This window comes from Panicum hallii, chromosome 1 (assembly GCF_002211085.1).
Source record: "Panicum hallii strain FIL2 chromosome 1, PHallii_v3.1, whole genome shotgun sequence".
Taxonomy (NCBI): domain Eukaryota; kingdom Viridiplantae; phylum Streptophyta; class Magnoliopsida; order Poales; family Poaceae; genus Panicum; species Panicum hallii.
Genome location: NC_038042.1, coordinates 51,700,604 through 51,716,145, shown reverse-complemented (window position 1 = coordinate 51,716,145; position 15,542 = coordinate 51,700,604). Strand labels below are relative to the sequence as shown.

Here is a 15,542-nt window from a genome sequence, read left to right as displayed (position 1 = left end):
GGGTACTGGACACCGGAGAGTTTTGCCGCAACTGACCTTCCAAGGCTACCAACAAACTACGGCGATGGCTACGTCAGTGCCCAATGCATTGCACAGATGCTCCGTGCGCACCGCAATCACTGTCCAAACTTTGTGACCCTAAATACGTAAACGACCACCTGGATCTTAAAAGTCAGGAGTGCACGAAAGATGCCAAAAAGCAAAAATGGAAATACCACACAAATCCAGTAGCTTGTCTAGATGCCTTTTTTATATTAATATTTAAGAGAAAAATAATGCTAAGTAAGCAAATGACCATCGAAACAATGAACTGACGTAACAATGACAACTATTGAACCCACTGGTGCTAGAGAATGGTAGTAAAGATATGGGTTGACAATCAGAATGGAGGCAGAGTTGGGGGAAAGCGGACTTGCATCCACTGCTTCTCATAGGTTGAAACATGGCTCCATCCCATTTCCTCAATCAACTGGATCTTCAAATCATAGAGCTTTTTCTTCGGTTCAGATTCATTTTGAATCAAGTCGTTTAGAACCTGGCCATAATGAAAACAGCTAACATTAGCGCAAGCTTAGTGAAAATCATAAGAACAAAAACTAGGGGGAAACAATGGTAGAAAAGTTAAAAAAAAGACTTTACAACAGTAGAAAATTAAATGTGGGGAGCGCCAAAACTTTTAGGGTACTTCAGATTTATTGACTTTGTCTGACATTTTTATATTAAGTTCCATCCCTCTGTCGTTCACTTGCAACTGCAACCACTAACTGAATTCGTATGACAAATTATGGTTGTGGTAGTGATAATTGATATAAATCCCAATGTAGATTGATGCAAATTCTACTCAAATCAAGAGTAGATCAAAACAGAAACATATTGGACTATCATACATTTCGTAAGACTAATAAAAGTATGCGTGGCGAGACCAGTCAGCTCAGACTTGAGAACATTGCAAGGGAACAACGGTTTGTTTTCGAAGGAATAAACCTAAAATTTCATCGCTTCTAGTTAAAATAACAAATGTGTTGTCCAATGAAAATGAATAGAGGAATCACTTTTTTACTGCTCCTAGCCCATGTACTAGCTAAAATATGCAGAAGATGTGCAGGAACTACAAGAATAGCAAACATTAGATTGTGGTTTATAGTTACAGATAAGTCTTCTTTTCTGCAATATCTACAAGTTTTCACTTGAACTCGGCAAGCATCCAATTAAACAATAACTAGTAGATAGTCATATATTATCATTAAGCATGGTTACCAATAAAATTATATCATTCTGCAATTCCTACCCATGGTATCCTCTAGTTATATTCATGAAGATTATATGACTGCACTGCAAATAGTAGGAAATTGGTAGGCAGAACATACCTTCAATGCTGTACCAGGTCTTCCACATCGTCTTTCACGCAAGACAGTCAGAGTGCCATATTTAGCAGATTTGGCATCGACCCATTTAATCAATTCTTTGTAATTCTCCTCAAAAATATCTTTAGCAGATGCCTCAATTGATTCATCGGACTGTCACAAAACAAGGATGAGTTATGACACAAATGCATGCTTTTGAAAATTCAGTTGAAAAAATATTACACCAAGAACAACAAATTAGAGTACCAAATGATGAAATGGACATAGCATTAAAAAAAACCCCACATTCGCTGAGAAAAAAGTTGAAAACTAATTGTGTTATACTTTGCAATGTTGATATAAGGTTTCCAACATTTAGAATTTCAGGAAAAAGTGATTAAAAGTGGAACAATAATGAGCAAGATGCAGATCTAAGCTCTAGGTTTTGACAGCATGAGTAACGAAAACTAAAAAAAGCATTTAGGCAAACAAATCATGAAATGCAAAGTAAGATGCTGCACCTTTAGTGATTCAATCTCTGCCAATGCAAGACCCTTTTGGTATAGTGCATCAGCCAACTGATCCCGTGTTTCTTCCATTTTTTTCTTAAATTTCTATCATGGAGTAAAATATTTCAGGTAGTCAGCATTCAGAAGGAGCTGGTACATTTCCACTAAAACTGAACAAAACAAAGTACTCATCCAATTACCTGTGCTTCTTCATCTTCAGGATCTGAATTTAGAGATAAATACTTTGCTAGTTCCTCTTTATCAATACTGTCCACAACCTCATCAGCTGCAGCAATAACCTGAACACCACAATTACAAAGTGAAAAAACAGAGCTAGTAGTGAGTTTTTGTTTTTGGGTGAGCGAAACACTAGGGGAAGCCCTTACTGCTGGATACATATATATGAAATTATAAAATAAAGAAAATGAGCTATGCAAAAGCCAAGAGAGCCAAGGTCACTTCATAATAGAGTAAAGTGAAAAACAAGAAGCAAGAACAACAGTACTGGTGATCTAAGCCAAGAAGAAATGGAGAATTCTAACACATATCTCATCCCATGCAGTTGCAGATAGGCTTCCTTGGAAAAATCTATTCTCCAGTTTAGGAATACCGGTCTGATCTGTCTTACCGCTAGTAATGAGTTTCAAAAGGCATTATCCAAATGGTTTGCACCAAACATAGAGATGGTAGATAGTATTAAACAAGAAGCACAGTTTCATATGAGTACATCAAATTTGTAAATTTGTTTAAACTTCGGTAAGTTCAGAAACTAGACATAAGATGCATGGCACATTCTGAAAAAAAGGATGCAGATCACCGTAAATGAAAAGGAACATTAGTTAGTAGTTACCTCTTTTTCATGGCCAATCTTATCATCATAGGTTGCTTTCTGGAGTACACATTCCAAAATCTTAGCAAGCAAAGGTGTATATTTTGGATATTCTGACTGCAACATGCCATGAAAGGTTAAGTTAGTTGGCATTACAAAAACAAAACTAATACAATATAACTTACGGTTTACGATTCTGACAAGAGAAAATTGAAACATTAACATTTTTGGAAATAAAATAAATAAAGTATTTTATTTCCCATCTAATCATAATTACTAATATGCAATACCAACCAAGGCTAGAAGTAGTGCATAGCAATTCTGTATGAGTACACGACCTTACCGAAAAGGAAGTAAACTGTCAGTAAGATACTTTGCATGATATAGGACATCAACTGATCAAGTTGTGCACCAGATGTTCCAATCCATTTGTTTATTTAAGTTGAAAGTGAAATTATGTAGGAAACAAAATTATATTTGGACAAGAACAGTTCCACAGGAAACTGAATCTAAGTATTACTTGGGCAATTGGACAGCTGGTTAGATCAGTCAACAGAATGATTTTTGTTAGTGCTCTACGGTATAACTTTGAATATAAGAGACTTTTCATGAAAGCCATGTGAATCGAAACAAATCAGATCAATGATTTTTACAACATGAAAAATGGCACATCTTGAGTTTTCCTATACATTTATAGCCTCTTTATGATTGTCATTTAGCCATTGCATGGCACCCAAATCAGATATACATAGCCCTCCAAATTTGCACAATATAGATATCATAACATTTGATCTTTCTGACTACAACTAATCGGAAGGTAAATTGTTAATAAGAATTGTATGTCAACGCCTACCTTCAGAGATGCAACAAGCTCAGACCAGGCAGACTTGTCCTCCTCAGTTTCTTGCTTAAGCCTGGAAAGAAACTTTATCTTGGTGTCCCGGACCTAGTCATGCAATACATTGTAAGGATTGTATTACTTCCCAGGAGTTTGAATTAGTTATTATTAATCTAAAAACCATCACAAATTTATTATGTTAAAGTGTGGACCAACCTCCTCAACTAACTGCTCAGATATTGTCTTTGTTCCAACTGAAACCGACTTGTCTTTATCATCATTAACCTGCGATAACATAATCGTATTGAATACGCTGAACAATGAATGGATGAAACAAAATATAATTGCACATTTGAGGCAAATTATAGAGCACAAACATGTGTACAAAAGTATCAAGATTTTATGGTTCCAGAAAGAATCATCATAACAGCAACCATGGTAGAAAATAGAGAGGTGGCAATTTAATTTGGAGTTACTAACCTTTGAGGGTGGAATGATATACGAGATACGATAAGATACTGGATCATGCTGTTTTTGTCCATCTTTCTTGTTAAATGTGCTTACAGTACCATAGGTTATGGACCCAACCAAAACAGCCCCAGGTGGAGCATTCTGCAGGGCAACAAAGTCAAGAGCATGCTTTTGTGAGATAGTATTTATATCTAGCCAAAATATAAATCAAGAGGATATATACCTTTGGGAGTTGTTCTCTAGATGGAGGACCCACATAGAATGCTTCAGGTTCTCTGAAAATGTAAAGAAATGTTGTAACAAAGTGCTACTATAGTAAGATAATAGAAAACATTTGAGTATGAAATACCCTGGAACTAAAACTGTGGATTTGAAGGTGCCACTTCCAACTATAGGGCCATCAGGTTCAGAGTAAAAGCTCAATGGAATGACATCCTGCAATACGGTCATAACATCTACGTCAGCCATATTGTTGGTAAATCACTATTCTAAATGTGAAACACCAGTATTAGATGTGATACCTTTTTATCTAGTTTCCTCTCAACAAACAGAACCAATTGCTTGAGTTTCTCCAAGAATTGCACATTCTCATGCCTAAACCATTAGATATATTATGAAATAAACCAGAGACCATGATATATGACATGGTTTACAACATCTGAGTATGATAACCCTGCAAACATATAATGAAAAGGATTCCCATGTACTGCCATATAATGCAAAAAGAGTGTAGTGTATTTTTTTTCTCGAAGTGTATTTAAACCGCAACCAAAACATTAAGGTTAGTATTTAGTTAACTAAGAACAAGAAGAGAATGAAAATAATGCACAACCTATCCTTTTACTATAGGTAAGAAGACATAAGATTAATCCTATTTTTTGCTCATCTAATTAAAGGGTCATCTCTTGCATCCTTATCAATGTCGACACTAGTCAAGATTTGCATCCCTGACAACATTTTTTCTTTTGAAGAAGGAATTGGAGCAAGAAAAACAAAAGAGGAGTTGCATGCGAGTAATTGGAAGCTTTAGTAAGGAATAATCTTTTGTTTTTCTATAGCCATAAATCCAGTGCATGCCATCAGGGAAGCTCCTAACTCATGATTTGCTGTTGGATAACTAATAACTCCACTTTCAATCGGAGCCATCCGGATATCAAAGGACATCTAGCAATAGCATGGTGTGAAGAGATTTGAAATCCGATGGTATAGAGTGAGACATGACTAATAGATGGTATAGAGATCTATGTCAAATAATCGATGTGTCAACATATAGGTTGGTGTAGCTGAAGTATTCAAGTTACAATAATGTATCAAACTCTTGGAGTAAAAGCTTCAGCAGGCCAGTTAGAACTCTTGGTATGAGTAGTTGTGCATAGGCACAGAGGTCATAATAAGTTTCTCTATATTAACCAACCAAATATGAAGCCAATACTATTAAAAACAAATGAAGCCAAACAAATATGAGAATGCATACAGAGGTACGGTGGGAGAGATTTACCTTATGTACAGTTGCAGTGTGTATTCGCCTTTTGAAAGTTTGACATAACTAGGGTAGACATCGCCAGAAGAGTAAACACGCTGCTTAATACAAAGAGAACATTCTAAGTAAGGCAATATCAGATATGTTGGTTGGACCAAAAAGTCAAAGGAGTGACTTCAACAGATCATAGCAATGTCAATTTTCTGCTCCCTATATGCACAAGCCCCAGTTCTGTGGGGAAAATTGACCCTACACCGGATTTAATTGACTAACTAGATACTTCTATAGTTTATCTCGCATATTAATAAAGTTGTATTTTAAGAAGAGTGAAATGAGAGTGAAAACACAAATTCTAAACTCAGATAATTTTACAGGTACATCCATGCAGATCAGGGAAAAGATGAGAATGCTTTAATCAATACCAGATAAATAGTCAACAGAAAGAGAGAACATCTAATTCACCACCATTGAAGAGGAACAAATAAGTTAAAGAAACAATTTTCTGAAAGGAAAACAAATGCACCTTGTTTGAATCTGATATTCTATAAAACTGAGACTCAAACTTGTTGTCGTATATTCTGTTATTAAGTAGCGGCACATGGGGCTTTACTTCAGCACCATCCTCTAGTTTGAACTTGTAACTGCAGAAATCCAGTGAGACAAAGAAAATGAAAGAAAAAAGTCCTGACAAGAATGTATAGGTATGTCAGAAGCAAATATGAACTCACGTTAAGGTCAGTGCAATAATTTGCTTGCCAGAGGGTAATCTATCACGGTCAGTGGGAAGTGAAGAAAGATTAGACTCTACAGGTCGATAAGGCGTCTTGATCTGCAAGCTTAAAAATCAATATATGGAAATCTAACTGAAACTCTTCACAGGCTTCTACAAAATCTCAACTTACCTTGTTCAGGGTGGCAACAGGAGCAAGCGTCTCTGATGCTAGAAGTGATCTAGCAACTATACGCAAGGGTGACTCGCTGCCATCAAGGGCAATTACTTTCTGATCAATGCAAATTCCATGGAACACAATCTGCAATTTGAAATGAATATATTCAGCATGGAAACAGCTGATATTAACGAGTGCCTCACAAGACAATTTAAAAAGCCATCTAGGAGGCAAGGATTAAGGCTGATCAGGGGAAACAAACACTATTCATGTAGATAGAAGTACCTCAAAATCAACACAAGTAGGTTCATGGCTAGCAATTCCGCTAGACCAGAACTGGGCTATGGACAGTTCCAAAGTTAAACCACCTTCTACAGGAAAACTGAAATTCTTTGAAGAAGGTGAAGAGAAAGTAACAACAGCCTCCCATTTGATAGGTCGCTTCAGTGGACAGATCTGACATATTTGATGTTAGAGATTGCATCTAGACATAGGAAACAAGATAACTTATGTAGTATACCTGAACAGTATCCAAAAAGAACCTTCTTGGAGTATCAAAAGCTGACGTCCGCATGGTAACTTCTGCCCATGAAGCTCCGAAAGGCACATCTACGAATCTCCTTTCAATATGACCTGTAAGCAAGGGAAAATATATATACAAACTTATATTTATTTTGAATCAAAATAGATGAGTTAATTAAGTCTCTAAACTATATAAATAGAAATTGAACAAAGTGTGACCCAGAGTTCAAAACTCATGAAAATACTATTTTTCTGAACAAAATACACTGTGAGAGATGTGGGGGTTGCACAGTTTAGCAAATGACCATCTGAATAAGTAAATATTTTGGTAGACCTTTATAAGCAAAAATAAAATGATTTAAGAATCCAAAAATAATTTAAGAACACTGACATAATTTGGTACATCCAAAAACAAGCAGACATACAATTTGAGCAAAACTAAAATTTGTAAGAAAGTGACAAAAATAATTACCAGATCTAAACGAAAGGTTTGGAATTGACAATAATGGTGGCTCTCCCAGTAGAGTAATAGGCTTTATTACAGTAATTGGCACGCGGAAAATGGGTCCACGCCATGGTGCTTTGTAATCTATGCCATAAACTTCATAATAGTGAAGGCCACTGCTGATATTAGCAGGATTGACAACAATGCTGCAAAAAAGCAAAGCAAAAACAAATGAGAAGAGTTTCACTTGACAGAATTTACAGCACATATTGATCAAATGATTCTGATTTACTATTAACAGTGCGCAAATCTAATTGAAACATTATATGCTCATTCGCCAAGTTTATGGTTTGGTATGAAAATCTAGCTTCAACTGAAGAGCTTTTATGCGCTAAAATGCGCTATGCTATCACTTCAATAAAAGTCTGAGATTTAAGTTAATAAGTTAATAGTCACTGTCCAGTAGAAAAATCATGTGTTGTCATCACTCATGACCAGATGACCTATACACCAATAATTATTTTTTTGTACATGTTCACATAAACTGGAAATCTCAACAAATATTGAAGAAACACTACATTAAAGTTGGGCAAATGAAAGAAAAAATAAAATAATCTAGCTGCATAGACAAAAGGTACCAACTTGAAACTGCGCCCATTGTTTGTCACCAATATATATTCAGGAATTTGAACAACAGAGGTATCAGTTGAATGCAGCTGCAGGCACTCCTCAAAAGGAACCAATTGCTCCAAGTTACTGGCATCCTCATGAAATTTAGGGTCAAGTTGAACAGTCCACTGAAAAGTGAAACATGATTCTAGTTATCAATATAATAGAAACTTTTAGTATAGATCACTCTTTTGTGCTGCCCCTACTCCTACAGGCTACAGAGGGGAAAATGTGGGGAAAATTCATTTAACATATCTACTACCCTATTACAGAAATAAAAGCACCATCTCCGTTGGTCAATGACACTGCTGGCACCTCCAGCCTCTTGTCTGGAAAGAGAAATACAAGCAGGATAGGGTGGCTCGAACTGGTTAGCAGGAACTAACCTCACTTGATTGGTGACACGCATTACTCCCGCGTAGGTATATTCCTCTTAGTTTTGGAACTGCAAGGCAGACATGCTGTCATGCTCTCCATTACATAATATATCAACTCAACATCAATAATCGATACAGATCTTTAAGCTTGTATGTCAATAAAAACACAACAGACGTTGAGATTGCATCATTATTCAAGACTAGAAACAATATTGAATAAAAAACATTCAAGCATGTATACACATGCACATGCAACATTCCATTACTACAAATGCTAACTTCAAAAAGCATAAACATCGTGCAAATTAAAGAATTTTTAATGAGGAAAAATGACTCAAATGAAAAGAAAAGGAACCTTAGGATTTGATCGAATGAAATTCCAAGAACACTTGGAAGAATATTTATTAAATTAAATACTAAAAGCAGATACGGCACTTACTTGACTTTCCCATTTTATTGATTGAGATTCTATAAGAAACAAGTGGCAACTTCTTAGCCTGCTGTGCATACTCAAAAGCCCTGCCAAAATAATATGACGTCAGCTGAAATTCCAACACCATCAAATCACACAGTCTTCCTCACAGAGCATAACATGGAAGAGACAACTGAGCTAACCTATCAACTTGCAAAAGCCCATTTCCTGTAGTCAGTTTCTCCTCAGGTGCATGACTTATAGATGCAGCTGTATTCTCAATTGCTTTTCTTACAGAATAAGGGCTTAATGGAATGCCTTCGGCCTGAAATGTATTCCAAATTAGAAGAACTAGTGTCGTTTTGTCTTGCTTTACCAAGCATAAAAAAAAGGTTAATTGCATTGCATTAACAAAAAAAAAGTTGGCCACACAAACCTTCATGCCACTAACAAGAAGAGCTACCCCACCACAGGCAGAAGGAGATGCCATGGAAGTGCCATTCATGAGCATGCGAGATTGAAGCGTCCAAGTTGGTACAGGAGCAACTGCCCCACCAGGTGCACTAATGGAGACACCAAGATCCCCATCAGCAGTAGGGCCTCGGCTAGACCTTACATTTCCAATAACAGATTCAAATGTTACTGTCTAAAAACAGGCACGGTTGTAATAAACCAAATGTGAAATCAAGCATATTAAAGAATCTAGAATTTGCCACATATAGTATGAGAATCAAGCGGAAGCAATACCACAAGACAATGTGGCCTCCTTTTCCTTGCATTTTTTTTTCTAATAATTACCTTCACTAGGACATGTATTATTTCACAGGGACAAGTATAGCATATGATACACAATTACACATGTTGAAGCTGAAAGTTTGGTTTCTAGGTCAAAACTTAATTAGAAGCAAAAGATTACATAAAAGAATCTTACGTGATGGGACCCAATTAAAATCACTAAGATTTCCCCCACCTACATATTCTGGGGATGGAGCCCACCAGGAACGGGACGTGAAATGGGAGGGGTTTTGTCCCTCCTGTTTTTGCGGAATCTCGTTTTCAGGCGGGAAACACCAATATATATCCTGTTTATGTGTTTTTCGAGACATGTCATGGATGGCCATCCTGATTTTAATTAGCCGTTCCCACCTGCAACCAGCATTCGTTTCCGTATTCCCGCATCCCCTGTGTTCACTTTGTTCCCGCCTTTCCCATTTTCATTTCCGTCCGGATCATAAAATGTGAAAATAGAAATGGTCGAGTAGTTTCCTCACCCGTTCCCATCTGTTTGCACCCATAAAGTTTGTACACGAAACTGTCCCCCTCACTGTTCACTTGTATGCACTCGTTCTCTCTAGAAAAATGTTGCCTAATAAATAAACCAGATAGACGGTAAGATTTTAGTACAGAGAATGATGTCCAGTCTGTCTGAAAATTCTCCAGATTAGGTGGCTGCTCTAATAAGTGATATGGGCCAAAAATCAAGGCAGAAAAAAAATATAAAAGTAGCAATATGAAAAATATATCTTATAGTTTTATCCTGCATATGGTTCCAAATATTCTGAACTTCTAACTTTGAATTCTGGATATTAAGCATTCAAAGCACTATAAATATCAAAATTCAAATTCTGGATTTCAAATACTGAACCCTAAAATCTTTAAATTCAAACATTTACGTTAAGGACGCGAAAACTTCAAATTTACCTCAAATAACAACCACAATCTGCTCGGTTCTAATTACATGGGTTGTTTTAACTTTCATAAAGGCCACAAATTTGTGCTTTGGTTTACTTCCAAAGAGAAGTAGAAGCTAAGCCCAAACAAACAAACCTGATTTTAAATTCCACGGTTGTACCAGACTTATTTTAATTGCATAATATATACTGTCAATCATAATAAGATGACATCACATGAAATTGTTGGCCAGGTGTATCATGAAATACCATGAAAGAAGTACAAACTAATAACATACCAGGTGTATTCCATCCCCTCAACTGGTGGTTGTACAACACAGTGAGCTCCAGCAGCCATAGCTGGTGAAACATAAGCACCAACACCAATTATGCTTGTACTAGTCCCACCAGGAGCACCAACAGTGTTTAAAGCAGGTCCATTGTTTCCAGCACTACTAATAAAGATAATACGATGCTTGTTCACTACCTGTGAAACAATATAGATCTTCAGCTAACATTTCCAAAAGCATTCTAAGATAGAATACTGGAACCCAAGAATAAACATGGACAAGACCTTGATCCGGAAAAAAAAAAGAATAAATATGGATAAGAAGTAGCAATGCAGTAAAGGATCTCACCTCATTAGAAAGATCAATGAATCTGCCGTAGTCAGGAAGAAGGGTAGGCTCTCCATAGCTCATATTAATCAAATCACATTTGTGCTGGATGTCAGAATTTAAGGAATCAGTTCATGGAAAAAAAATTCTAAGTTTCCATGGAGTGCTGAGCATGTTTTAGTCGAATAGGTATTCCTCAACCATTAAGCACTTCATCAGGATGCATTACGAAGGTAGTGTTCAATAGACAACAAGCAAAAGCATTTTGCAATTCACACCAATAAATGACATACAGAATGGAGGAAGTATTATCACCTCTACTGCAGCTATCAAGGCCCTAACCAGACCTGTCCCTGTCTCCATTGATCCTAAGCGGGTGTCTCCAATCTTACAGGAAATCAATTGTGCTCCAGGTGCAACTCCATTCAGCAAAGGTTCCTGTGCAAGAACATATCAACACAATAGTTCCTTTTACAATTTTCATATAATGAGAAGCCAATGATTAAGTAACGTACATCTGGATGAAATGCAGCAGCAATGCCTGCAACGTGAGTAGCATGTGGAGAGCAGTCAGTTACTATACTAACGAGGTTCCCATCATCATAAATGTTTGCTACAAAAGAGCAAGCATCTAATTTGCTAAAAATTGCATATTTCCGTTCAAGCCTGCAGAAAAAAAAATTGTAGATCAGATATGCATATGATATCAGAAACATATTGATCAATATAAGAACATCAATGGGTACCAAACAGAAGTGAAAACAAAGATAGAAGTTACGTTTGAATGCCTAGTCAACAGTAAAAATCTAAAACTGCATATAAACCGAAGCTAGATAGATACGGTCATATATAAATATAAAACGGCCAGAAGCCCCGAACACAATAAGGGGTACCAATAGAGTTAAAATTCTCTTTGGTCAAGGCTTAGAAACAAGTAGAGTTTACATTCCAGCATACAAGCACTCATGCGCATAAGGTGCATTGAAAACCTTCTTTACACTAAAACTGACTCCTAAGATACAGAATTCACACTTTGACACCAGCATTATATAATTGCAGTGTCATATATTGAACTAACTAGAAAATCAACCATTAGATTCGATCATTTGAATATTTAATGTGCTTTCATTGGACACTTTTTTCTTTGTTCAAATAGTGGACGTTGCGGAACCATATAAAATAACCATGAAAAGAGTACTTTATAGCACCTAATCAGTGAGAGATGAATACAATTCATTCAAACATGCAGCTAAGAATGGGCTATGCTCTAGCATAAAACAAAACCAGGATAAGAAATGAACAAGAACTGTGCATGTAAGGGACTGCTGCATCTACTTAACAACACAACGACACAAAATTAACCATACCTGTAGTCTGTCAACGGAACAAAGTCTGCTAGTTTTCCACCATTATTGTTACCCTCAAGGGTCTGGGTATCAACAGCAACCCTCCATACATCACCATCATGCCATGCAACAATATCAATCACAGGTCCCTTGTCATCGTAACCCTACAAAAACAGAAGGAACACATTACACTACAAGTCAGCTAGAAAAACTCCCTTGCATTATATGTGTTTTTCTTACTTCAGCTTGTTTCCTTAGGTAATCAAGTCTGCTTTGCAGGTCTTCATGAGCCTTCTTCAGCGCAGCGTCATCAGGCTTAGTGTGTTTCTGCAGCCATTATCACCAAGGTGAGAACTTCTGAGTGTACAATTAATAATGCTCCCGGCAGCAGTACTTGTCTAAACTGCAAAGAGCAAACTGAATGCAGTACATATAACAAAAAAGCAAATAGGCAGGACGGGAGAGTCAATGCTGCAATCAGAATGGGCGTAAACCTTTTCAAATTCATTTAGCTGCTTCAGAGCATCAGAAATTGCTTCCTGGTTTTCCTCATCCCATTTCTTCTTTCTTTCTTTCTGAAGTTGTGGTGGGTAAATCCATGTGTAAATCCATGTTAATATCTCAACTTCAATATAAAAAATTTAGGATGCAGATACTGAAATGAAAGCTACCTTCAATCGAGATGTAAGTGTATCAGTAAACAGTTCATATATTAATTTACAGCCAACATGCCACTCTTGAGAAGGGTTCTTCCACGAGGAGTTTACGACCAAACGAGCACCTGGGTGCAAACAGAGCTTAGCATATCAGGGAAGAAAAGGAGAATGCCAATCAGAATATGGGTCCTATTGGTAGCATAGCTTTGACAAGACAAGGAACATTCAATAAGTAGCAAACTAAAATTTGACTGGTAGATGATGCCTTAAGACTTTATACGATTTGTATGTGCTAAAATTAGGGCAGCATCAGAAAATGAAAACATCTATAGCCTAGTGTCACTACAAGTAAAAGAAGTTCATATTCCAATACATTAAAAAAAAAGTTGAGCTTTTGAATTCTACCTTTTGAGAAGAACAAGTTTAAACAGAATTTGACTAACCTGAAGCACCAACAATAGCACCATCAGCATCAGCTTTCACCACTTTGGATGTGTCAACATCACCACTACCGGTGCTGCATTTAGGAGCATAAATGTACTTGAAATCTTGAATTGATGAACACATCATTCAAGAGAAGTTGGCATATCGAAAATGAAAAGACAAGAACAGGTAAGCAGATGCTGGAAGTATCGACAGTACCAATCAATAACGTCAAGGATTTTAGGCTTTCCATCTGAAGTAGTCTGCAACCCAGCAGCAGCTGGATCAACTCCGGAATCTGTCATGTTTACAACTCACATCAGCACAACACAGCTAGGAGAATCAAAGCCTATCAAATGTATAGAATTGCTCGCAAAATCAAATCCATCATAGATCACCCAACTACCCAAGACTCGAGCTGTGTGAACTGCCCATGCTCTGCATTCATTCTTGCCTAAACAACGAACTTTCCAGAGGAATACCTAATGCAGATGTAACAGCCTCTGGCTGGCTATACCTCCATGTTTATTTATCTTGATATTACCAAACTACGGTTATTTATGTTAACAAACTTGGTTGTGTTTCTTTAGTAAAACAAACACATGTGCAAACAAGTAAATGCTTATCTGAACCATGCAACAAGCAAGCGAAGTCGCCCCATAAGCTGCAAGCAGAGTTCTACAAATACCGAATTATATCCTGCAAGTTTCAATTGACACTTCCACAGAGAATGAATCTCCTATATGTGACAAATATCACATTATAGCTTAAACCACAAATGTCGAAAACTCAAATTTACTCCACAAAATTCAGAGAGACTGTAAGACTTAACTAGTTTAACCCAGCCCAACTCAATTGATAAATTCGAAAAAACCTGCACTAACAGGAAAAACTCAAGCTACACAGCACATTGACTTCACCTACTTAAACATTGCAAGCCAAACAAAGCTATGAACCAAACAAAGCTATGAACCAAACATTAGTGAACACTGAACACCACCCTTCAGTTGGCGACATGCCGTATGGTAGTAGCACGGCATTCCTAGTATCACCTACTTAAACCCTTGAGCTCAACAGGTCGCACCGAACACCTCAATCCTACTACCTCGGCGTCCGCGAACACCACCCTCTTAGGTTCGGTGTGAAGTGAAAGTCAACTACAGCCAACTAATAGGGCGGTAGCGCTACGCAATTTTACGCATTGACTGGTTGGAGAATGGAGAACAAGGGGGCACTCACCGAAGATGGCGATGAGCGCGCCGCGCCCATCGTACTCGGGGTGCGCAGCGAGGAAGCGGTCGACGCCGATCTCCTTCTTCGGCATCAGCGACTCGAGGAAGGAGGGCTCTGTGAGGCGGAACCCACCCGCGGGGGAGGCGGCGGCGGCGGTCGTCTCCTCACCTGGCGGCGGCGGCGAGGAGGACGGCGAAGGCATCGCTGTGGTCGCGACGCCCCTGCTTGGGCTCGGGCCTCGGGTCGTAACGGCCGCCGCGACTGCGCTGGTGTTGCCGAAGTGGAGTGGACCGGAGCAGGCGGAGGCTGAGAGGAGGAGACGCAGGTGGGCGTGGGCGACTGGCTTATGTAGCGACGGCCACATGATTAGTGCTGCCACCTCACGTCTCTGGGATTTGAGTTTTTAATATGAACGTTCGTCCAATTTAATCGTGGAATCTGCGTGGAAAGCTTTGCTTCTGAAAACGATGATGAGGTGATGAGTGGGGAATTGGAGTAGAGGTACGAATAATGCTGCATTGGAGCTGTGGAGCAACAATGGAGAGACCGCGCCGGCCGCCGGTGGCTGTTGCAGTCTGGCAGCCGGTGGTTGGCTGGAGCTGAACAGATAATTTTGGTGATATCCTGACAAAATAGCTGGAAAATCCAGGATGTGGAGAGGTATGGCCGTGTGGGAAAGGCAAATTGAGAGTCCATACCACTTCGTTCGTAGTTCAAACCATCACAATTTAGGAATTCCCACTTCAAACATGGAACCAAAAAAAAAAACTCCATATTATGCATGTTTGGTCTTTAGAAAGATTTCTTCTGACGTT

The 15,542-nt window shown here is 38.1% G+C and overlaps 1 protein-coding gene across 1 annotated transcript; it reads right to left on the bottom strand.

Moving 5' to 3' along the window:
- Positions 1–199: 199 nt before the first annotated feature.
- On the bottom strand, positions 200–15,325 carry LOC112878858 (tripeptidyl-peptidase 2). The gene is made up of 34 exons (XM_025943099.1): positions 14,734–15,325; positions 13,714–13,792; positions 13,515–13,588; positions 13,087–13,196; positions 12,910–12,990; positions 12,656–12,742; positions 12,437–12,579; positions 11,585–11,735; positions 11,385–11,507; positions 11,091–11,174; positions 10,752–10,939; positions 9,219–9,393; positions 8,986–9,107; positions 8,810–8,889; positions 8,380–8,438; positions 7,967–8,121; positions 7,352–7,530; positions 6,878–6,990; positions 6,643–6,813; positions 6,373–6,501; positions 6,199–6,299; positions 5,994–6,111; positions 5,489–5,568; positions 4,512–4,584; positions 4,340–4,425; positions 4,214–4,265; positions 4,000–4,131; positions 3,736–3,804; positions 3,535–3,627; positions 2,703–2,798; positions 2,053–2,151; positions 1,865–1,957; positions 1,368–1,517; positions 200–535 (listed from the first exon to the last, which is right to left on the bottom strand). Exons 1-34 carry the CDS (start codon positions 15,089–15,091, stop codon positions 380–382), a joined length of 4,059 nt encoding a protein of 1,352 aa, XP_025798884.1. The 5' UTR covers positions 15,092–15,325; the 3' UTR covers positions 200–379.
- Positions 15,326–15,542: the final 217 nt, after the last annotated feature.

Bases quoted from the DNA above. Each gene is read 5' to 3' on its own strand.
- LOC112878858 (XM_025943099.1), bottom strand. From the start codon at position 15,091: ATGTGGCCGTCGCTACATAAGCCAGTCGCCCACGCCCACCTGCGTCTC. The intron at 11,175-11,384 runs GTGATAATACTT...TCTGACATCCAG, and splicing joins CCTTGATAGCTGCAGTAGAG to CACAAATGTGATTTGATTAA. The intron at 6,814-6,877 runs GTATACTACATA...CAAATATGTCAG, and splicing joins TCTTTTTGGATACTGTTCAG to ATCTGTCCACTGAAGCGACC.